Genomic DNA, 25,004 nt, shown 5'->3' on the forward strand with positions numbered 1-25,004 from the left:
TCAACCTCTGTTCTGTTGTCACCTCTCCTCTGACTCTCCTGTTTCCTTCTTTGACTTATAAAGATCCTTGTGATTACACTGGGTCTACCCGATTATACAGGGGACTCTTCCATCTCAAGACCCTTAATCACATCTGCAAAGCCCTTCTGGCCATGTAACACTGATAGGCTCTGGGGCTCTAAGGACATGGACATCCCTGGAGAGCCATTATTCTGCCTGCCACAGTTAAGGACAGCCCCCGGGGTCATAGCCAGCAGAAAAAAGATGGGCCTCCGTTCTAGAAACAAACACAAGGCACTGAATTCTACCACCAACCTAAATGAGCAAGAAATGGATTCTACTCTAGAGCCTTCGGCAAGGAACAGAACCAGCCACTACCTTGACGTTTGCCTATGACAACGTACTGGACCTCTGACCTACAGAAATGATGTGGTGATTTGTATGACAGCAACAGGGAACTAATACAGTAATCTATCATAATACAGGATAAAAGAGAAAAACTATCTTATTTCAGTGGATAAGCATTTTAAATATTCTCAGCAACTGCAGACAGAACTTAACTTGATAGAAGGCAGCTTACATCATACTTAATGGAGAAAGACTGAACTGAATGCTCCCCTAAGAGCAGATTAAGGCATTCCCACCATTTCTTTTCAACATTGTATTGCAAATCCTGGCCAGCATAACAAACAGGACAAGGGGTAGGGGCAGAGGGAGGTATACAGACTGGAAATACAAATGTCTACTTGCAGACGACATGATCATGTATGAAGAAAATCAAGTAAAAGGATCTATAAAAGAGGTATTCTTACTAGTAAACTAAAGCAAAGTCACAGAATACAAAGTCAATGTACAAAATCAATTGTGAAATATCAAACAATGAAGAATTGGGAATTGAAATTTTTAAAACTAGTATCTATAGTGTTACCAAAATACTAAGTACCTAAAGACAGTATTAACAAAGTATGTGCAACACCTATAAACTGAAACACAAAGCACTGCTAACAGAAGGTAAAGAAGACCGAGAAAAAGGAGAGCTGTGTGGTATTCATGAGCTGGAGCTGTCAGTTCTGAATGGATCAATAAATTAAACACCATTCTAATGAAAATGCTGTCAAGCTTGTATACTGAAAACTACAAAACATTGTGGAAAGAAGTAAAAGACAATACAAATAAATGGAAAGACATCCTGTATTCATGGATTGGAAGAGTGAATACTGTTATAATGTCCATACTTAAAGTCATCTACAGTTTCAACACACTCTCCATCAAAATCCCAATGGCACTTTTTACAGGGATAGGAAAACCCATACTAAAATTCATATGGAATCCCAAAGTATCCTAAAGAGCTAAAACAATCCTGAGAAATAACAAAGCTGGAGGCCTTATACCTCCTGATTTCAAAACATATTACAGTGCTATAGTATTCAAAAAAGTATGGTACTGGCATAAAGACAAACATACAGACCAAGGGGACAAAATAACCCAGAAATAAACCCTCATGTATGTGGCGAAAGGATCTTCAACAAGGGTGCCAAGACCATACACTGGGGAAAGACCACACTTTTCAGATGTCCACTGGATATTCTAACAAAAACTATCAAAACCATTCTTTTTCATGTTCATAAAATATTCTGATTTGTTAACTCTGCTTTGGGGCACACATGCCATAAAAATAACCCTAAGTAATGGGTAACAGAAAAAAGGAAGTACCAAGGTATCACTGCAATGCTGTTTACAATATAAAGATTTCCACTATTTGGTGTATGTATGTGTTTGCAAGAGTCAAAATGTTGCATAGAGCCACAGTGCAATAAAGTTATTAAAACTGAAAATCATGTAGACTAAGTCGATAGTTAGAAATGTATGAAGTTCTACACAAAAATTAACATAATATGGATTCACTGATTACAACTATGTAAATATGTATGTCTGTGCCTATTGACAAAGATTAGAAATTAATCTGGAAAGATGTAACTTTATAATCTTTAAATCTTATTTCTGTAAGGTTGTTTAAATTCATGACAGACAAACATAAGAGATCTCAACATTCTATCTCAAAAACAATATTTTACCTCCACTCTTGTAACCAAAAACACATTTCACAAGTTCAAATAAAGCTTGTTAAACATTTATCCCTTTTGTCTCTAATCTTATCCAAACCTACTCCATCCAATTTTATTAAGAAATATATAATGTTCAATAGTTTACCTCAGATCAAAGGAGTTAAAAAAAAAAAAACTACTTATGAGCTATAAAACAGGTTTAAAAAATTTTCCACATTTAAAGAAATTTGTGAACTATCTACATTACTTTTTCATTTAGCACATAATATACCCAGAAACTTAGAAAAGCATCACACATACCTGATGCAATGACAGGATCTTTCATAAGCTCCCTAGTTATTGGACACAGAAATTCATCAGGAATTCCAGAAGAAAGGGTTTTCACCTTTGTCCTGAGCTCTTCAATTTTCCTCAGAACTTTACTCCGCAGCCCTAGAGATTCTGAAAAGAAATTATTCTGTTAGGGTGGGAGAACCACTGGTAACCTCTATGAAAGTCTTCAGCACACAGATTTTATCTATTACAACCAAAAATCTTCAGACATACTGTTTTACCCCAAAATCAGAAAAGTGTTGTTATTATTGCTGTGTTTAAACAAAAAATTCCCTAACAATTTTTAAAGATCTTCAGTTTAATGTAAAAAATCCCATCTTCTATTTAAAAAATTTTTGAAACTAGATATATTTGCTGATCTCATATGAAACACAATAAGTAAAACTCATCTGTCTGTCCCAGGCTGGACACACAAGTTTCACTCATCAAGTTTTAAAAATTATCTTAATTTTTAATTTCAGGAAGTTTAGTATAATTTTAGGAGGTTTAGTGTTATTAGCTGTTAACATTCTTATTTAAAGACTTATTTATTTTGAGAGAGAGTGAGAGCATGTACAGGGGAGGGGTGGAGGGGGAGAGGGGAAGAGAGAATCTTAATCAGGTTCCACACCCAGCGAGGAGTCCAACATGGGGCTCGATATCATGACCCTGAGATCATGACCTGGGCTGAAATGAGTCAGACCCTTAACCGACTCAACCACCCAGGTGCCCTAGAACTGTAAAATACTTTAGAATGATGTGGAAAAAATAAATGCCCTAGTCAATTTATTTAATAATTTATTGTTTGTTCAATTTGCTAACTTTCCAAATCTTAAACACAAAACAAATTCCTTATTTACTAGAGAATGTTAACATTTTTGTCTCCATTCATAATAATGGATTTTCCCAATTCTGCAGAAGTTAAATTACATTTCAATTCTGGCTTGGGCCTGATAGTTCTGAAACTTATGTCACTGAAGTTTAAAAATGATTCTAACTACTAACCCTGAGACTCATCCTTCAAAAACTATTTCAAACCATTAATTAAATCCAAGAATTTCTTTATCAGAATTCTATTCCTATTGTTTTTACTATGCTTCTTTTATATGTTTTCAAACATCCTTTGTTGAAATCTGAAATTACTGTTTTACATTGTCAAGTGCTTCTGTGTGATAAGGTAAAGATTATGAGAGAGGAAAGAGAAATCAACTAAAGATGCTAAATTCAGCAGACCTTAAAAAAAAAAGAAAAAAAACTCCACACTCTATTACCTACATTTAGGAGGAAAGAGTAAATTATAAAGGAAATAAGTTATTAGAGATACAAAATTGCTTTCACAGTATGGCCTGAGAACAAAACTATCTGACCCTAAGTATTTTCACAAATCATCATTCTGTTAACTTCTTAAAAGGCCATAAGATTCCAAGATATTTAAATACGTTCACATGCTAAATTTACCATGTAAGGAAAGTATAACACTATACTTTAAAAATGGTTTTAATTTTTTTGTTGTTACTTGACTCATTAACAATAAATCTCACTATGGATATCCTATTTCCTAAGCTTTCCCATTATTCTATTAGCGTATGTTAATAGTACGTGGTATTATTTTTATTAGAGCATGACACTAAGACTTCAAGCTATTTTTGATAGGGATCTAGTATCCAGAATATAACAACAACTCTTACAACTCAACAATAAAAAGACAAATTAACCAATTTAAAAAGAGCAAAGCATCTAAACAGATATTCTCCAAAGAAGATAGATACATAAATAGCCAATCAGCACTTGAAAAGACGTTCCATGTCATTAGCTAAATCCAAACCACAAACCACAATCTAACACCACTTCACATCTACGAGGGTGTCTATAATCAAGACGACTGGAATAACAAGTGCTGAGGAAGAGGTAAAGAAACTGGAAACTTCACACACTGAAGTTCTTATACATACAAAACCTGGATGAACCTTGAAAGCATTACGTTACATGAAAGAAGCCAGATACAAAGGACACCTACTGTGTGGTTCCACTTACAAGAAATGTCCAGAACAGGCAAATCCATAAAGACGATGTAGATTAGTCATTGCCAGAGGCTAGGTAGAGAGAATGAGGTTCTTTTGAGGGGATAAAAATGTTCTGAAATTAGATGGTGTTGATGGTTATATAACTCTATTCTAACTCTATGAATATACTAAAAACCACCAAATTATACACTTAAGAAAAATGACTTGTATATTGAAAATGATAAAGCATTGTTGGAAAAAAGTAAGATGACCTGAATATACTGAAAAATGTCCTGGGATGCCTGGGTGGCTCAGTCAGTTAAGTGTCTGCCTTAAGCTTGGGTCACGATCCCGGGATCTTGGGATCGAGTCCCACATCAGGCTCTCTGCTCAGCGGGGAGCCTGCTTCTCCCTCCGCCTGCCACTCCCCCTGCTTGTGCTGTCTCTCTCTCTCTCTGGCAAATAAATAAAATCTTTAAAAATTCTCTCTCTTCCTCTGCCCCTCCCCCTCCACTTAACACGTGCTCTCTCTTAAAAAAAAAAAAGTCCTGTACTTATGGATTGCAAGACTTAATATTGTTAAGATGACAATAATCAGCAAATTAATTCACAGATTCAATATAATCCATACCAAAATAGGTGGCTTTTTAAGGAGTGTACTTGTGAGGAATGCCAAGTATTATAAGGGTACACCTGAAACTAATATTGTATTCCATGCTAACTGGAATTTAAATAAAAACCTAAAAAAATAAATTTTTAAAAATCAGGTGGCTCTTTTGAAACAGAAACTGACAATTCTAAAATTCATATGGAAATGCAAAGGACCCAGAGGAGCAAAACCAATTTTGGAGAGGAAAAGAAAAAAAAAAAAAGATGAAGGACATACACTTTGATTTTATCTATTTTATTTTTTAAAAAGATCTTATTTATTTATTTGACAGAGAGCGAGATGGCAAGAGAGGGAGCACAAGCAGGGGGAGTGGGAGAGGGAGAAACAGGCTTCCCGCTGAGCCCGACGTGGGGCTCGATCCCGACGTGGGGCTTGATCCCAGGACCCTGGGACCATGACCTGAGCAGAAGGCAGATGCACCACCCAGGCGCCCCCACTTTTCGACTTTAAAACCTACTACAAAGCTACAGTAATTAAGACAGTGTGGGGGTGCATAGTGGCTCAGTTGGTTAAGTGTCCAACTCTTGGTTTTGACTCAGATTATGATCTCAGGGTCAAGAGACTGAGCCCCATGTCAGGCACCGTGCTCAGCGGGGAGTCTGCTTGCGATTCTCTTCCTCTCCCTCGCCTCTGCTCCTCCCACCACTCTTTCTCAAATAAATAAAATCTTAAAAAAAAAAAAAAGTACGGTACCAGCATAAGAACAAATAGATCAACGAAACAGAACTGAGAGTCCAGAAGTAAGTCCTCACATTGTAGTCAACTGATTTTCAGCAAGGGCGCCAAGACAAGTCCAAACGCCAAGAATAATCTTTTCAACAAATAGTGCTGGGGCAGCAACTGGATATCTACATCTGAAAAGAATGAAGTTGGACACTTACCCTCACACCCTATACAAAAATTAAGTCATACTTGATCAAACCTCATTCTCTCTAAATGTAAGAACTAGACATAAAATTCATAGAAGAGAAACAGGTATAAATCTTCAAGACTTGGAACCAGGCAATAGTTTCTTAGATAATCTGACACCGATAGCACAAAGCAACAACAGGAATAAAAGATAAATTGGACTTCATAAAAATTAAAAAATTTTTGTGCTTCAAAGGACACTATCAAGAAAGTGTAAGGCTAACCCCCACAGAAAGGGAGGAAACATTTACAAATCATCTATCTGATAAGTCATATCCAAATTTATATAAACAATAAAAAAGACAACCCAGTTTTTAAAATGGCTAAAGGATCTTAATAGACATTTCTACAAAGAAGAGCTACAAATGGCTAACAAGCACGTGGAAAGACGTTCAACATCACCAGTCACCAGGAACTGCATGTTGAAACCATGATGAGAAAGCACTAGGATGGCTATAATTAAATCAGCAAGTGTTGATGAGGATGTAGAGAAACTGAAATCGTCATATATAGCTGGTGAGAACATAAAATAGCACAATTGCTTTGGAAATAGTCCGGCGGTTCCTCAAATGTCAGCACAAAGTTACTTTATGACCTGCCATGTCCATTCCTGATTATACACCCAAGAAAACTGGAAACATTACCACACAAAAACTTGTACACAAATGTTCAGGGCAGCATTATTCATGATAGCTAAAATAGAAACAATCTAAATTCAATCAACTGATGAATGGATAAGCAAAAAGTGATAAGTTCATACAGTGGAAAAAAAATAGTCATAAAAAGAAATGAAGTACTACTATATGCTACAGCACAGATGAACCTTGAAAACATGCTAAGCAAGAGGCCAGACAAGGCCACATTATATATGATTCCACTTGTACGAAATGTCAAGAAGAGGCAAATCCTTAGAGGCAGAACGCAGACTCATGGCTGCCAGGGCCTAGAGAGAAAGGGACAGAGGAGTGAATGCTCATGGGCATGGGGTTTCTTTTTGAATGTATTAAAATGTTGTTAAAATTAGATAGTGGTGATGGCTGTACAGCTCTGTAGATACACTAAAATCACTACGTTGTACACTTATAAAAGGGTTTTATCATGTGAATTATGTCTCAATTTTTAAAATATATACATTTTTAAAATTAGTTACATGGTGGCTTTAAAGAAATAATATGTAACATTTCTTTTCCATAATCTAACAAAAATATACTGTCCTTCTCTATAAAGATATATACCAGAATAATTACTGTGCCAGAATATTAAGAGAATACTATTAATACAACTAAAACCAATCTCAGAGTAAATTATTAAGTCACTTTTAAGACAGCCTATCTTCTATTACTCTTACCAATTTTCAAATCATCAGCCAGACTTTCTTTGGTGAGATTTAACAGTTCTCTTCCATCAATGTTATTCATTTTGAAAATACCAACAAGGTCACTTAAACCTTGTGCACAAAGCCACACTGAGACATCATCCTCTGACCAATCTTCAGTAAACTGCTTCGCTTGATCTTCTGTGCTCCTTGCTTTTAAAAACAAACCAACAAACGAAAAGGTAGGTAAAATAACAATGAAGAAAAGCACTTCTTTTATAAATACTCTCACTGAGAATTAAAAAGTAAATGAAATTTCCTTAAATCTGTGTTTGGCTACTTTAACATTCTTTTATGAAATTTCAAAAAAAAAAAACAAATAATACTATGTGTAATTACAATATTATTTAATACTATATTAAATACTAGTCTTTTGGAACTTTTTCTTTTCATTCTAGAAAAATAATTTTTTTTCTTTAATTATATAAAACTCATATGTGGGTGCCTGCGTGGTCAGTCAGCTAAGCGTCAGCTCAAGTCTTGACCTCAGGGTCATGAGTTGAAGCCCTGCCTGTATCAGGCTGACACTGGATGCAGAGCCTACTTAAAAGCCAAAAACCTCACATCAGCAAAAGTACTCAATTTGCTCTATTATCTGCATATCAGCACCACTATCTGGTTAATTCTGGCAGTAAAAAAAATAAAACTCCTAAATTATGTGTCAACATTGTTTGATGAGGCCAAAAATAAAATGAACAAATAAAACTGTGATTTCTATTTTGTTCTCAGGCTGTATTTATCTGAAAAAATAGTATGCAGTACAAATAAATAGCTTACAAAACTATGGGAGGTATGATATCCATAAACATGCACTGAAAAGCATTCACCAACAGTTTTAACATACACCAACTACTTTAAATACTGGCTTCTCTAAAATTATTTTTAAATTATATTAAATTTGGATGTACACTTTATACTGAGAAAAAGGTGAATAATTTGCCAAAAAATTATGGAATTTAAAATTTTAATGGTGAATGGGTTGAACTGGGTTAAATATGATGCCCTTACTAACCTTGGCAAGGTGTTTCCAGATCAAATTGCCAGATGTTCACTGTTTTGTCCATTGAACCAGTAGCAAGTAAAAGGGTATTGGGTGCAAAGGCACAACTTGTGACATACCTAGTTAATAAAAACAACTATTATGTATCCTCAGACTAATTTTTTAATTATATTAATGCAAAATGAGGTTAAGTTCAGACCTGGTGTGCTGAGTCAACGTGTGAAGTACACTCTCAGTGTTCTGAAAAACAATAAAAACAGTTTGATATTTACTCAGGCAGGAGTGAAGTTACTTGATAAGGGCTCCTCTGACATAAATGGTTTATATGCTGGTTGTAATAGTATAGTCACAAATGTAAGTTGATACTTTACCAATAAAAAGAGAACAGCATCTATAATAATATTATCAAGCACTTATTTCACTCTTTCTCGGTAATTAGCACTGTTGTCTGCTGACAATCTTCCTAGAAATTTTTAGTATAAAAGACTCCTGGCTTTTGTTGATTTATTTGAATTTACTAAAAGTAACCTAAACATCTGTTACATGAAATGATCTGTATTTTTGCTATGACATTTGACTTGTATCCATTGCAGGACCAGTGAAGAGAAATTAGATTCTGAGTACACTGGGGCGCCTGGGTGGCACAGCGGTTAAGCATCTGCCTTCGGCTCAGGGCGTGATCCCGGCGTTCTGGGATCGAGCCCCACATCGGGCTCCTCCGCTAGGAGCCTGCTTCTTCCTCTCCCACTCCCCCTGCTTGTGTTCCCTCTCTCGCTGGCTGTCTCTATCTCTGTCTAATAAATAAATAAAATCTTAAAAAAAAAAAAAAAAGATTCTGAGTACACTTAGCTGGCCCTCTAGCATCTAGACAGATTTTATTAATTTTTAACAAATGAAGTATAATTAACATATAGTATTATATTAGTTTCAAGTGTACAATTAGTTGTATTTTAACTGAGACTAATATATATTTTATGGAGAGAATTCAATGTTCTAGCTATTCTCATAAATGTAAAGTCTCATGAAAATTTCTTGAGCAACACTGAGGATCTACTTCACGCAGTTTGGGTATTCCTGCCCTTCTCCTGCCAGAGCGCTCGGTGATTTGAACCTTCATGTGGGGGGCTAGCTTAGATTCCTTGCTTGACCCGCCACACTTTGATGATTTATATCTGTTTCATTTGTTCGTACAGCTACAGCCTGAACTCATTGTAAGGCTCCATTCAACATGCTCTATTCTTTCTTAGAGAATATTTTCATCAACCACATCTTCACTATATGTAAAACGTTCACTTTTCTTCATACTTGTGCAACTCTGGTCTTTATTCATATGGGTCTACCAAAAACTCATTTTCCCAAGTCCATTAAATTCTACTCTTCCTCATACTCTAAACCCAGCCAGAACTCCGCCAGCAGCAGGCCACTTTGAGCTATACTCTTTCACAACCCCGGGGTAAAGATGCATCTTTGCTGTTATGGAAACCTGGTATAAAAGTTTAAGAATAACCAATTTGAAGTGATTTTTTTTTTTTTGATATATAGGTGCTCTTTAAATCTGTATTTTCTTTGACAGATTAATCATCTGTCCACCTTAGACATCTGTCCATCTTAAAATCATTATTAAAATATTTAAGGGCTTGTCCCATAACCTGTACCTTAATCTGCACAACTATCTTAGCATTTTTGAACACATTGTATATTCTTAGGCACTTGAAAAAAAGTATACATTTTGTTTGTCTTGCCTAACTAAACTTGAAGTTCAATAGCCTAAAAAACGTAATTTACACAGATCACACACAAAAGATTTTGAAATACTTACAGTATCATATACTATGACAGACTTATCCACTGATCTTTAAAAGAAAAAGGAAATTATGGGTGAGAAGTTCTATAAAAACAAAGTACAACATTTATTAGTATTTTTAAATCATTTATATAACTTTTTTAGAAAAGGCTGAGATATTGATATACAAACAATTATTTTTAAGAGATTTTATTTAAGAGAGAGGGAGAGCACGAGCATGCGCACAAGCAGGAGAGGGGCAGAGGGTGAAGCAGACGTCCCGCTAAGTAGGGAGCCCAATGCGATGAGGGGCTTGATCCCAGGACCCTGAGATCATGACCTGAGCTGAAAGCCGATGCTTAACAGACTGAGCCACAGGCGCCCCTGATATGCAAACATTTAGAATGCAGCCTTTTTGTTCCTATGTATGAATTTATATTAAAAAAAACTACATGCCATATATGAAATTTATCAGAAAATTATATACTTTAGTAAACAATGGCATGTGCTATTTATACCATCTAGCCATAAACAGAATAAGCATTTATGATGTATAAATAAGACAGAATCCCATATCAAGTTAATAAATCAAAGGGAAAAGCCACTACAAGGGAAAGTTATTACAGTTAACCCGTGAATAACGCGTGGATTAGGGGCATTGAGCCCCATCCCCATGCAGTTGAAAATCCACATATAACTTTTCACTCCCCAAAAACCTGACTACTACTAAGCCTCCTGTTGACTGGAATCCTTACCAATAACGAGCAGTCGATTAATACATATTTTGTATGTTATATGTATTCTATACTGTCTATTTACAATAAAGCTAGAGAAAATCTTAAAGTCTTAAGAGAAAATACTGTACTGTATCAAAAAAAATCTGCATATAAGTAAGTCCACGTGGTTCAAATCTATGTTGTTCAAGGGTCAACAGTACTTGTTCCTTGGCTTTTGTTTCAGACAGCATTGTTCTTTATCAATGATATAGCCATGCCTTAATTACTAATCTCTCTATATACACACACACACACACTTGCATGTACACATCCTGTGACTCATTTTTGAAAATTACAATTCCAAACTTGATATGAACTCTACATGGTTTCTTTTAATGGTATAAAAATTAAACAGCCATCTGGGATTATTCTAGTGGTGAAAAAGATCATCAAACAAAGAAAAATGCAATCGTATAACAAAGTACTTAACAACAACAGATACATTTTTCTCCATAATATTTTTCCTCTTTAAAAATAGTCTTTTTGCCACCATGATACATGTTGCAAGGTGAGAAAACACAATACAAGTGTTACTACTGTCTGTACAACTTTAATAATATTTGTACTTATTAAAAGGTGGCTGAGAACAGTCCAGCCTTAGGGGTCCTAGCTCCAGGAGGGCTTAACATTCCTTGTTTAGTAGATTATCCAGTGTAGGTGATGGATTTTGACTGCAGAAGCTTTATTATAAGTTCAAAACAGAAATTACACTTCAAATGTTCAAATGCGAAATAAAATACAAGAAAATGTGAAGCATATGAAAGCATTCTGGATGTCAAAAACCAGTTATAGCATTAAATGTTAAAATTCCAGACAAAAAACACTGAGAAATAATAATAGCAGCTAACATTATTTGACTATGTATATACATGCCAAACATAGTTTGTGGCTACTCTTATTGGTCCTACATTCCTCAAGGTACAAGGTATGATTACTCAAATATATAAAATTCTTAGGGAAAACTACTACTTTTGAGCACCCTAAAAAAGAAAAAAGGAAATTCCACTTTCTGAGACCACAACTGGTGCAATTAAAATTAACTCATCCTGGGGCACCTGGGTGTCTCAGTCAGTTAAGCATCCGACTCTTGGTTTTGGCTCAGGTCACAATCTAATGGGTAGTGGGATCGAGCCCCACATTGGGCTCTGTGCTCAGCGTGGAATCTGCTTGAAAGATTCTCTCCCCCTGCCCCTCCTCCTGTTCTCTCTTGCTCGCTCTCTCTCAAATAAATCTTAAAAAAAAAAAAAAAAAAAACACCAAAAATCAAAAACAAACCCTAACTCATCCTAATAATATATCACTTGAAGAGCTGGATCATCATTACTAATCTTTATGAGCACTGTATACTGGGAAGACAGAAATTAGGGCAACAAGCAAGAGTCCACTATGGAAACAGCAAGCAAAAAGGCCAAAAACAAAGTAGAACAAAAAAAGCACCCAAGAAATTTAAACAATCTTGTAGTCAATAGATAGCCAGCCATGAAGGCAATGGAATAGGTTCACTTGTTATGAGGTATAAAAATGAATTTGAGAAACAAAAGGCCAAACATGAAGAACTCTTAAGAGTCTCATGAATCCACGCAAAAAGAATGGAAATTACAAACAGAGACCTATGAACTTTGGGAGATAAAAAAGACTGTCAACTCAACTCCTATAGTCTTTACTTTGGTCATGGGATGCAAAGAAAGATACAACAGGATTTGATTACCGATTAGATCTGGGGGAAGGAAATTAGGATTAGGGAAAAAGAATAGTTTTCAAGATTTGAGTTTGAAAGACTAGAAGAATAATAGAGCCACTGTACACACAAAATAAAATACGCTGAAACTACTCAAACAATGTACTCCCTAAATTGAACCTGAGCCAATACCACACAAGAAGTCCAACTGTTTGGTGCCCCTGGTTAGACACTTCCTGCCTGCATTATGTAAATCTTACCCACACTCCACCACAACCTGCCCTGTCACTCTAACCCCTTGTTTCCTTACAAAGGAGGCATGAGTATTCAAGCCTTTTGATACTCCATTTCTTCAGTTTTGTGGCACTCTACAAACTCAGCTCATTCAAGACTACAAGACAAATATGTCAATTATATCTAGATGGATACTGGGTGAGAGCAACAACACATATAGTTATGTGGTTGATATGGAAGAGCATATATTGGGGTGCCTGGGTGGCTCAGTCGGTTAGGCGTCTGCCTTCAGCTTGGGTCATGATCCCCGGGTCCTGGGATCGAGTCCCGCATCTGGCTCCTTGCTCAGCAGGGAGCCTGCTTCTCTCTCTGCCTGCTGCTTCTCCCTCTGCCTGTTGTTCTCCCAATTGTGTGCTCTCTGACAAATGAATAAAATATTTTTTTAAACATGGAAGAACATATAATCATAGACTCATGGGAGATCTGTGACATTAGAGTGACATTATACAGCCACCCATATCAGAAATACCTAAAGCACTTTAATCTCAACGAGCTTTATACAATGGCCAAAAAGCTAATCAAATGAAATTAGCAACATTTCTTTATGGCAAGTGTGTTCCTAAGGTTTAAAGATTTATTTTGCACTTAAGCATTTTTATTTTAAATGTATTTACTTATGTTTCTTCTCATTCAGAAGGTATTTGCAGTCTCTCACAAAGATGTAGCAAAAACAAGGTAAAAATTATGTGAGGAGACTGGAGAGGAAGAGAATACAAAGATGAGGTGGGCAAGAGAAATGAAGGTTAAGATTTAGTGTCCAAGGGGCGCCTGGGTGGCCCAGTTGGTTGAGTGTTGGACTCTTGATTTTGGCTCAGGTCACAGACTCACGGGTCGTGGGATTGAGCCCCATGCTGGGCTCTGCACTCAGTGCAGAGTGGGCTTGTACCTTTCCCTCTCTTCCTCCACCGCCCCCCGCTTGCACTCACTCACTAATAAATAAAATCTTTAAAAAAAATTCAGTGTCCAAAATATGCGTCATAAAATCCAGTCCACCCTGCGACAGGAGGGCTGCAACTTTGGTTCTGAGCTCCTTCAACAGCAATTCAAAAAAGAAAACATGATCTTTCAACACAATTTAAGATAGAAACACAAACCCAAAGTTGGAGAAGAGACATCAGTTCCTCAGTCTGAGACCTGAAAGAACTATTTCCCCCAAGGGCTTTATAGAGAGGATGCTATGACACAAAGTCCTCAACAACTCTGAATGAACACGGTAAATTTCAAGCAGGTGTTTTATAATGCACCCTCTTAGGTCAATGGCTAAAACTCAGAAAAAGCAGAAATCAGAAAATGTCCAATGTTCTGGATTACAGAAAAAAGTAATATATATAATATTTAATAATCACGTATTTAACAATTATTATGCCCCCTAAATTAGAAATGCTTTGCCTGCATTTTCTTTTCTTTTTTTTTTTTTTTAAAGATTTTATTTATTTATTCGACAGAGATAGAGACAGGCAGCGAGAGAGGGAACACAAGCAGGGGGAGTGGGAGAGGAAGAAGCAGGCTCCTAGCGGAGGAGCCTGATGTGGGGCTCGATCCCAGAACGCCAGGATCACGCCCTGAGCCGAAGACAGACGCTTAACCGCTGTGCCACCCAGGTGCCCCTCTTTTTTTTTTTTTTTTTTTAAGATTTTATTTATTTATTTGACAGAGACAGCCAGCGAGAGAGGGAACACAAGCAGGGGGAGTGGGAGAGGAAGAAGCAGGCTCCCAGCGGAGGAGCCTGATGTGGGGCTCGATCCCATAACGCTGGGATCACGCCCTGAGCCGAAGGCAGACACTTAACGACTGCGCTACCCAGGTGCCCCCTCATTTTCTTTTTTTTAAGATTTTATTTATTTACTTGACAGAGAGACAGCCAGCGAGAAAGGGAACACAAGCAGGGCGAGTAGGAGAGGAAGAAGCAGGCTCCCAGCGAAGCAGGGAGTCTGATACGGGGCTCGATCCCAGGACCCTGATCACGCCCTGAGCCAAAGGCAGATGCTTAACGACTAAGTCACCCAGGCACCCCATGCATTTTCTTATTTAAGCTTCATAACAATCTTACGAGGAACCTGTTATTATTTTCCTCATTTTATAATTCAGAAAAGTGAAGCTGAGATAAGATATGGAATTCTAATTTGCTCAAGGTCACACAGCTAGGAAGCGGCAGGGCTGGGATGAAAACTCAGTTCTCTGTGATCCTAAAACCCAAGTTTCTGCATTTTATACTTCCTAGATCATCCCCCATGAATGTATTAAAGTTAAATAGATTCATAATGGGGACATACCCTGACAGTTTTAGCCTAAAAACATATAAAACAGATGGCACAGCTATTTAAATTTCACTAAAGCTTTCACAAGACATCTAATTTCAAGCAATGCAACATCTAATAAGCCTCCATGATAAACAGCATCATGCACTTTTAGGCTACTAAAGGAACTGACCTGTCCACAGGATTATGAACAATGTTGTAAGGAGATGGGGGGAAAAGATGATTTGAGTTTTGGGAATGTGATCCACGCCACCCAAGAGCAGGTGGGCAAGTCAGCTGCAGATCTACAGTCATGTCACCCAGTCTGCCTGTCTCATATTTCTCTCTCATTAGTTTTTGACTCAAGAAGAAAAGAAGATGTTATTTATCGAACTCTTAAAACTCTAACAATGATGGGCATTTTAAAACTGGTTTCCAAGGAATCCTAACTACTAGAACTGAGGATTTATGGAAAGAGGCAGTTCTATTTGAATTGTGAAGACTGATCTTTCCTGCCTGAATAGAAGCTGATATATATAATGTTCATTTTATCTGGTTGATCAAGAGAAGTAGGCTGGAACACAAGACAAATTCTGCCAAGGAGCTAGAGGAAACTAGAGGAGAGATGCAGAGAAAGATGGAGGGAAGAAGTTCCTACATATTTTGCTCCATCATGTGTGATGCCATCATAGCTCTGAGAGCTAATGGAATGTGTGAAGCAGATATGAGAACCCATGTATCTTTTGCTAGCCCAGATACTGAAGAGATTAAAAAAAAATTCACTTATATTCCCTAAGAAAATATGTTATGTTAACATGCACTGGTTTCTTGTTTTAATGAATTAAAAATATTTTAGAATTTTCTCAGTTTTATTTTCAGTAAAGAACGATATATAGAACTCATATAAGCAAAAGCTCCTTGAGGTCCTCAATAACTTTTAAGAACGTCAAAGAATCCTAAGACCAAAACATGAGAACCACTGACCTAAATCATGGTTCAATTTCTGTACCTCGCCTTTAGCACCCACCTCCTGTACCTAGGCATGCATACGAAAATTGCTTTAAAAGTGTCACTTTCCTAAATCTAAACAAACTTATAACAACATCCTAGGTCTCTATCATCTCTACACTATTTTTCCAGCCTCAATTCCCCTCACTCCTCTTTACATTTATCATACATTTTAATCCACTCAAGAATTTCCTGCCTCCTGGAATCCCCCTTCTGTTTCCCAATCCTCCCATAGCTGCATATTCCAAGATGCCTTTTACATGGTCACCCCACAGCTATGCCCTATACATCTCCCTTAGCACACCTGACCTATAATCCCATTCTGTTGTCAATTCACTTTTCCTATGTAGCCACTTGTATTGACATATCTTTTATCTACTCACTTTTCCCACTGTCTCCCTCTTTAGCATATGTATTCATTCCATCTTACCAATAACTTTTAGTTGCAAATGGAATATATCATTGACCAATTAACTTGTTCTTTACCTACTCATGGAAGTAGTGTTTAAAACATATCTCCCAATTTCCTTAAAAAACTAAATGTTTATATTTCACCATCTTACATTTCCAACTCATTCACTTGCCTGTATATTTATCCAAATGAATTAAGAATATTCAGAAAAAATATACGAATGTGACAGAGTGATAGCATATACCAAAAAGTATGTAATAATGTAAAATTCCATTTATCCACTGGAAAAGGCACATTTTATAGTTAACATAAAATGTTAATTAAGATTGACATATATACAAGCTCATAAGGAATTACAATGCTATAAAATAGTATTTATAAATAACAAATAGTTTTTATAACACAAAAAACTATACTAAGTTTCACTTAACACTTCTTTCATGATTCAGAAGGCAAAGATATGTCATCTTGCGATGAACATCAGGATAGAGAATTAAAACATCTTCAAGGGCACACTGTCTTATACTTCCTTTTCTATGCCATAATGCAACTGGCAGAGACCTGGGCACATAAGAGTCATAAATACTTGCTGAATTTCATATCATCATTTTGTCACTTAACCTCTTAAGAGTGAAATGCACAATATATCCCCCAAAACAAAAGAAGGAAATCCAACTCTGTTTAAACTTTCACTGACTTCTAGGTCAAAAGAGAATTACTATACATGCTTTTTGATGATGAACCATTTTCATCTTTTGAGATAAAAGAGTCACATCTAAAATAACGACAACGTAACTAATTTTTTGGCTTATTATTTGGCAAGGATTGGAACATATGGGAAAAGAACAATCAGGCTTAGTCCAGAATATTTTAAGTGATTATTGGAAGTCTAAATATCTTGGCTGGAGCAAAAGTCTGCTGTGAAGAGCCATGAATGTGGATTTCAATACTATGGCCTGTGATATCAGACAGGCAATGGTGAGAAAATCCAATGGCAGCAAGGAGAAAATATACCAAAGTATATGAATAGAATATAAAGTAACTGAATCGTGCTACCGTGTACCAAACCAATTGCTTTACAGAACAAAGTTTTGAAAAATAAAAGCCAAAGTTAAAATTTTCTACAGAGAACTAGAAATCATAAAAAGTGACATAGTGGACCTGAAAAAATAGCCAAATACAAATTCCAGGACCAAAAAATAAAATAATCCAAATTAAGGATTCATCAATGGACCAGTTTATTAATATATCAGATAAAGCTAAGGACAGCATCAGCAAAGGGGAAACCACTCAATAAAGCCAGAGAAATAGGAGAATGAAAAATAGAGAAAAGAAAAGATATAAAGTTTATAGTAAGAAAATATATTTTGCACTTAATTGGAGGTCCAGATTTAGAGGAGAGAAAGGATAGACGCAATATCTGAAGAGAGAATGAATAAGAATTTCTCCTTAACTGATAAATTATCATTCTATGTATTTAACAAGCTCAGTGAATTCCAAAGCAAACTAAGTAAAAAGAAATCCAAATCTCGATACAAAGTACAAAAAAAAACAACAACAACAACAAAAAAAACCCACAAAGAGAAAGTTCTGTGAGTAGCCAGTGAAAAAAATACAAGTTACATCCAAAGAAGCAACAGTTAGAATCACGCTTATCTATAGCAGTGCACAAAAATAGTAAGTCCTGACTAAACTGTCTTTATTCCAGCAAAGCACGGTTGGTTTAACATTTGAGAAATAATATGATTTACCACCCTAATAGAATAAGAGAGAAAAATTATATGATTATTTCAAGAGAATCATAACACTTCTTCATAATAAAAACAAAACAAAACAAAACCTCTTACAAACTAGAAGGAACAGAAAAGCTAATAAAGTTTATCTCCCAAAACCTACAGTGATCACACTTAATAATGAAAGCTTTCCTTTGCAAAAAGGAATTAGAGGTTGGCTGTTATTATTTCCATTATCCTGGTACTGTTAGCTAGTTCAGTAAGGCATGGATGATGTCAGAGGTATAATGATTAGAATGGAAGAAACAAAAGCCATCAACATGTGATATGATTTTGTACATAAAAAATGCAAAAATTAAGATCCTTATAAGATCTCAATTTTGTCTTTCCATATATACTTCCCTATATTAGCCAATTCTTTTACAATAGCAACAAAAAAATTAAGTGCCTAGAAATAAATCTAGTAAAAGGAGAACTTCTGCATAGAAGACAATTATTGAGAGAAGTCAAAACACAAATAAATGGAGAAATATGCCATATTCATGGATTATAGGACTCAATATCATAAAGATGTCAGTTATCCCCAAATGTATAAGACTCAATATAACCCCAATAAAATCCAACAGGTCTGTTGTGTATAGGGGATAGCTAGAGGCAATCTCACAAGCTAACTCTGAAATTTATATGGAATGTCAAAATCCAGGAATAGCTAAAATATAAAGCCTTGGAAAGAGAATGGTTTTAGAGCAAGGATATAGAACAACAGAATGAAATAGCAGGCTGAGATACAGATCCACACATACATGGTCATTTCTGACAAGGCAGCAGAACAACATGAGAAAAGACGATCTTTTCAATGGCTAATATTACTGGGAAAACTGGATATCCACATGCAAAGAAATAAAATTGGACTCCTACTGTCCTGTACATGAAACACACAAAACAAATGTGATAGAGGAAAAACAATGAAGGTTTTAGAAGATAATATGGGAAAATAGCCTCATGACTCGGAACATAAACTGACTACACTAAAACTTAAGCTGCGAAAAGACAAATCCGCAGAAGGGAAAAGATATTTGCAACACATACAACCAATAAGTGGGTCATATATTGAAATATAGTGATAATATGTATAATTTCAACAATAGATCAATAAGAAAATGATAATCCAGAAGAAAAATGAGCAAGAGACATGAACAAGCACTTCATAAAAGAGGAAACATACGTGGCCAATAAACTTCTGAAAAGATTCTAACCTCGCTGTTTTAGGAAAATGCAAATTAAAAACACAGTAAGACAGCACTTCACATCTTTAAGAATGGCTAAAATTAAAAAGACCAAAAACACCAAGTATCAAGTATAGTCTAGGCTGTGAAATAACACAGCTATAGAGGAGTTCAGCTACTTGGAAAACAATTTGATGTTACCTGCCAAAGTTGAAAATACTATTAGTCTATGGCTCATAAGTTCTCTTCCTCTGTATTTTTCCTACAAAAACACAAACATGTACACTAGAAGACACAGATAGATTCACACATTATTGTAATGCTTCCAAACTGAAAATAGTCCACATATTCATCAACATTAAAATGGATAAGTTATAGTATATACATTTAATGGAATATTACCTAGCAATGAAAACCAACAAGCCACAGTTGTATGCATTAATACGAATGGATGTCCCAAACATGTTGACTAAGGGAAGCCAGACACAAAATTATATGATTTGTTATAAATCAATTCAAAAGAAAAAAGTGATATTGTATATGACCTGAGGTGTTGTCATCCTAGAGGGGTACCTGGAAGGGAAAACTTTTGGAGCAGAACCAGTGATGTTCCATTTCTTGACCTGAGTAGTGGTTACACAGGTTTGCACCCATTTATCAAGCTGTTCTCTTACGTTTTATGTACTTTTCTGTGTATCTATTCCATTTCATATCAAAATGGTTTAAGGAAATTAAACTAAATAGCTTACCCCGAGACTAGCATCTGCCCATTATGAGAAAAAGCACAAGCCAGAACAGGAGCACAGTGCCCACTCAGTGTACTTTTATATTTTAATTCAAAACCTGCAAATAACAAGGCAAGAAAAATTAGCAAGCTGACTGTGCTTAGAATTTATTTTTAAGTCAAAACTATTTCACTCATTTATTTTAATAAACTATCTTTGTCTAAAGATACAAAAATGAAAAAAATCCTCATGCAACCCAGGTTTTGGAATGCAGTGTGATTAAGCGGTCTCAAATGTCCAGTAATGGGTAAAGAAAATGGTGCCCTCAGCAAATGTGGAGGGATTATAATGATCGAGTACTTTTAAAATTTAAAATTTTAAACTCTATAAAATACAAAAAAATATAGCATTTTAAACTAATCTAAAATTTTAAACTATTAAGACAATCTTGGCATCTAATTTTTAAAAATATAAAATATATATTGGGGTGCCTGGCTGGCTCAGTCAGTGGAGCATGTGACTCTTGATCTCAGGGGCATGAATTTGAGCCCCACGCTGGGCATGGAGCCTACTTAAAAATAAAATTAAAAAAATATATATATATAATATATACACACAAGTATAAATACACATATACCAATTGCCCAAATGTCTAAACGAAGATCAGTTATTTTTTTAATTTTTGAAAAGATTTATTTGAGAGAGAGAAAGAGAGAGAGCACGTGCACACAAACAGGGTGAGGGGGAGAGTGAGAAGCAGGCTTCCCGCTGAGCAGGGAGCTCGGGGCTCTATCCCAGGACCCTAGGATCATGACCTGAGCCAAAGGCAGATGCTTAACCGACTGAGCCACCCAGACGCCCCACAAAGATCAGTTTTTAAAATCTAATATCAAGAAAATATTTTCTCATTACATAAATAAAAAATAATCAATGATAATTTATACGTCCTGTAATTCCAATTATATCTTATAATACTCCTACAAAGTATGGTAACACTAAAATCCTTTTTATGCTTTCTGTAATTATTGAAAAATATCACAACTATTTTAAAGCTAAACCAAAGGAATTCAATATATTTTAGTGACAACCTATAAAAATTACTATTAAGAAGCTGACCTGAGGAGATAAAGAAATAAGTGAAATCTATTAATTTTCTCAGAATAATTATTTTTTTGAAGCATTAACGGCTCTTAAGATAACAGCATTTAATTAAATGAAAAGGTCATTAGAGCTGGTAAAAGTTTCAACAAATAGAAAAGATATTATTATTACTAAATATACATAATTTCCATTCACAATAGGAAAAAAACATGTATGTTTTATCTGGGAGAGGAGCTGTGGTCACTGAAGGCCTACGGCGCATACTGATCAGGCACCGGCGCAATCAAACAGCAAAACGTTCACAAGCTGTAAACCACATGAAGGCCAATAAAACTTGCAAAATCACCATAGGCTATATTCTCAAGTGTAAGATCCACAAGTCTATCTACTCCTCCCTAACAAATAAGCAATTAAAAAAATTAGGTGCAAATGATGATGAACACTTTATAAAAAGGCTTTAACAGTGCAGGTTTATAAACTGTTAAGTATGTTTTTCAAAGAATCAGTGTAAAAACACATTTTCAAGGCAATGCATCAAATGTTTTACTTTTGAACAAGTATTAAAGACATATTTAGAACATCCAATATACGACTATATTCATGGATTCTCATAAAAATTTTTACTTTGGCAAGACTAAAAAGACAGGATAGACCAGCAAACCCTGGTCCTCACCAGTATGTCACTGAACACATTAAAAGAATGACTAAATACTAAATATAACCTAATTGGCAATAAATGAACTGAATTTCCACAAAGAGAAATATTCATTTCCTGATAATGGTCCCTTCTCTATACACTGGTATAAAGACAAAGATTTTCTCTTTGATCAAACTCCAGCCAGGCTCTTCTGAGCCCTGTTCTCAACTAAAGCCCTGAACTTGACTTATAAAGAAAGACTCACACTAACATAGTTTCTGACAGCTCCAGGCCGCATCCCTAGGATAACCCTAGTCCCCTTAAAGTAGCCGTCTGAGAAAACTCAAGGTTGCCAAAAGAATTTACTGTTCGTTCCAGCCAACACGTGATGATAGGACCCCTGTCTCCCACTCTGTGGGAGGGTAGGAGCCTAATCTCCCTAAGTGTCAGTTAGCAAACCCAGATGAGTTTCACATGACCCCCATCCTTCCTGTTCTTTGTAATTTTTCACTTCCCTGACTCTACAACAGAGCCCCACTTACCTCCCTCCTTATTCCCTCATTCTCCCTTCAAAATGCCCACTCACCTCTGTATAAACTGAAGCTGAGTAAAGTTCATATTAGACCCTTCTCCCTATTGCAATAGTATATTACTGGTTAAAATCTATCCTTATATTTTGGTGTCCAGCTTTGTTCATCTTTGACAATAATTGTAAACAACAAAATGCAGTTTGTAATTTAACTGAAGCTTATTAGGTAACAATAAAGTAAAAATATTTTTAAGCATTTGAAGCAAGATGGCCTATTGACCATATAATTTCACAGTTCCCATTAAAATGATAGCGGAAGAACTGATAAAGACCTAACAGCGTGACAATGAAGAGAATGGAAAGAGAGGCATCAGCAGGCCAGACACCGAAGCCAGTTTGGGAAGGCAGAAAGCACATTAGCTGACGAGGCAGTAGAGAGGAGCAGAGTAACAGCCCAGAGTGCAAAAGGGGGGGCGACGGCCAAGAAGAAAGTTAATCTGCCCTAGAACACCCCAAAAGACTTAGTACTATCAACAGCTGGGGAAAAGGAAAATCAGAATGACACAGAAATCAACCTGAAAACAAGAAAATTAGCAAAAAGTCTGCTGATAAAACATTCGGTGTCCACCTCCAATCCCTCCCTCATCCCACCCATACATAGCACACTGCACGAAGCCAGATGCTTCTCTCTAGGGAAAACCCTTCTAGGGAAAACAAGGGCTTTCTAGGGAGCTCCTTGGCAGCTCCAGGGCAATTCTCTAAGTCCCTAAACCCTCTCCAGTAAGGGCCAACAACCCACTTCCTCATCCTAAAGGGAAGCCAGCAACAACAAACCAGTGTGCACAAAGCTTCTAAATATCTTATTATCGCCTAACACTTACATGTCAATGGAATACAAGGATCACCAGACCGCTGAAGAAGGTAATCATATGAAAGAGAAAGATAAGAGTAAACAAAGACTCCAGAGCAAACAAAGACAATCAGGAAACAGAAGGGAACAACAAAACAAAAAGCCTCTAACCGATACCCTGAGTTCTGAGATGATCTTGCATTCATAAAATAAAAGGAGGACACGGAGTAAAAGAAACAGAATAAAAGATGAACTTATAGAAACTGAAAATATGACGGAATAAAAAATACAAAAGGTTAAAAGATAAAGCTAAGGAGTGTTTCCATAAAGTACGAAAAAAGATAAAGAGATAAATGTGGTGGTGAGTGGGGGGCGACAGAGGGAAAGAAATCAGGAGGTCCAACACCCAATTAATGAGTTATTAAAAAGAGAGGAAATGGGGAAGAAATTATTAAATAACTTAAAGGAATACTGTTTTCCAAAACTGAACCACGTAAGTTTCTTGACTGAAGGCTCACCCAAAGGAATAGTGCATTACATGGAGGAAAGACCTCCCACGCGTTGTCAAAAAAGTCACTACAGTGAAAAAATGTTAAATACGCTGGTAAAACAATATTTATACAAACCGAAAACCACCAAGAGTTGCAAACAGATAAAGTGCAGTCGTTACCTCTGGTCAGCAGGAACGTGTGGGGTGGTGGTGTTGAGGTCATGATAAGCTGTGAGCATCCAATTTTTAAACCACGTGTATGTATGTAATTATTCTGATTAAAATTTATTAATACATAGTTTTATAATCACTTTTAGATATCCAGAGTTCCTTAAGTAAAAAGATTAATTAAAACAGAAATTCTATCTGACTCACAATTTTAGAGAACTCCCGGTTGAATACATACATACCGAAGATATGGGTAAAAGAAACAACCCAAATTTTGATCTGGCAATCCTGACCACATGATGCCAATCGAAAAAACTGAAGACCACGCTCTCCATCTAAAAATGTGAATTTGTTAAAAATAAATAAGAATTGATAAAACATTTAAACCAAAAATTTTCAACTTTTTATTGAGATCTGTTAATTCTATCTATTCGTTTAAGCCATATTCAAAAGTGTTATTAACTAAACTTAAACCATAGAATGAAATGCTGATTAAAGAATTTATTTTAAGGTGCATCAAAGGATTATAACCCTGGCCACTGAAGTTACTACAACAAAATACCTTTTTATTTACCTTCTACTAAGAAGAACTCAAGGCTCCATGGGCCAATATTGAGCCACTAGGCCTGGGGCATCCTCCAACTCAATTTTAGAGTAAGGCTAGCACTGATGGGAAAAATTAGGAAGGAAAGTTATGAGTGCTAAATGTTTATTCCCATCTTAACTTTTTTTTTTTTTAAGGATATACCCACTTCTTAAAAGCTTAGTCTATAATTCACATGGAATAATAACGAGATTTTTTTTCCCCATTTGATTTAATCAAGACAAAGACCGGAATTACATAAATCCAAAAGAGCATTAATTCGGTCTGTTTTATTTGGTAGAAATGATACAAATCAGGGAAAGTAATCAGTAAATTTGGTGTCACAAAAAATCCACTAGTTTTTAATGCTGAGATAATTTCAGTGTATAATTATATACACACTAGACAAGTTCCTAAATATTTGTAGCTAATCTAAATA

The 25,004-nt window shown here is 35.9% G+C and overlaps 1 protein-coding gene across 4 annotated transcripts in view; it reads right to left on the bottom strand.

Annotated features, from left to right (window-relative positions):
* The window catches only part of WDSUB1 (WD repeat, sterile alpha motif and U-box domain containing 1), a 42,394-nt gene that overhangs the window by 11,392 nt on the left and 5,998 nt on the right, over positions 1–25,004 (bottom strand). For 3 of the 4 annotated variants that reach the window (XM_026492732.4, XM_026492735.4, XM_026492734.4), the window contains exons 4-10: positions 24,225–24,317; positions 20,232–20,325; positions 10,155–10,188; positions 8,535–8,575; positions 8,348–8,454; positions 7,309–7,488; positions 2,367–2,507 (exon numbers count right to left, since the gene is read on the bottom strand). In XM_026492732.4, the coding sequence (XP_026348517.1) occupies positions 2,367–2,507; positions 7,309–7,488; positions 8,348–8,454; positions 8,535–8,575; positions 10,155–10,188; positions 20,232–20,325; positions 24,225–24,317 (690 nt within the window). The remainder of the gene's footprint in view (positions 1–2,366; positions 2,508–7,308; positions 7,489–8,347; positions 8,455–8,534; positions 8,576–10,154; positions 10,189–20,231; positions 20,326–24,224; positions 24,318–25,004) is intronic. The other variant, XM_026492739.4, reaches the window with a different exon arrangement.

The sequence above is a fragment of the Ursus arctos genome, unplaced genomic scaffold, assembly GCF_023065955.2.
Source record: "Ursus arctos isolate Adak ecotype North America unplaced genomic scaffold, UrsArc2.0 scaffold_1, whole genome shotgun sequence".
Lineage (NCBI taxonomy): Eukaryota > Metazoa > Chordata > Mammalia > Carnivora > Ursidae > Ursus > Ursus arctos.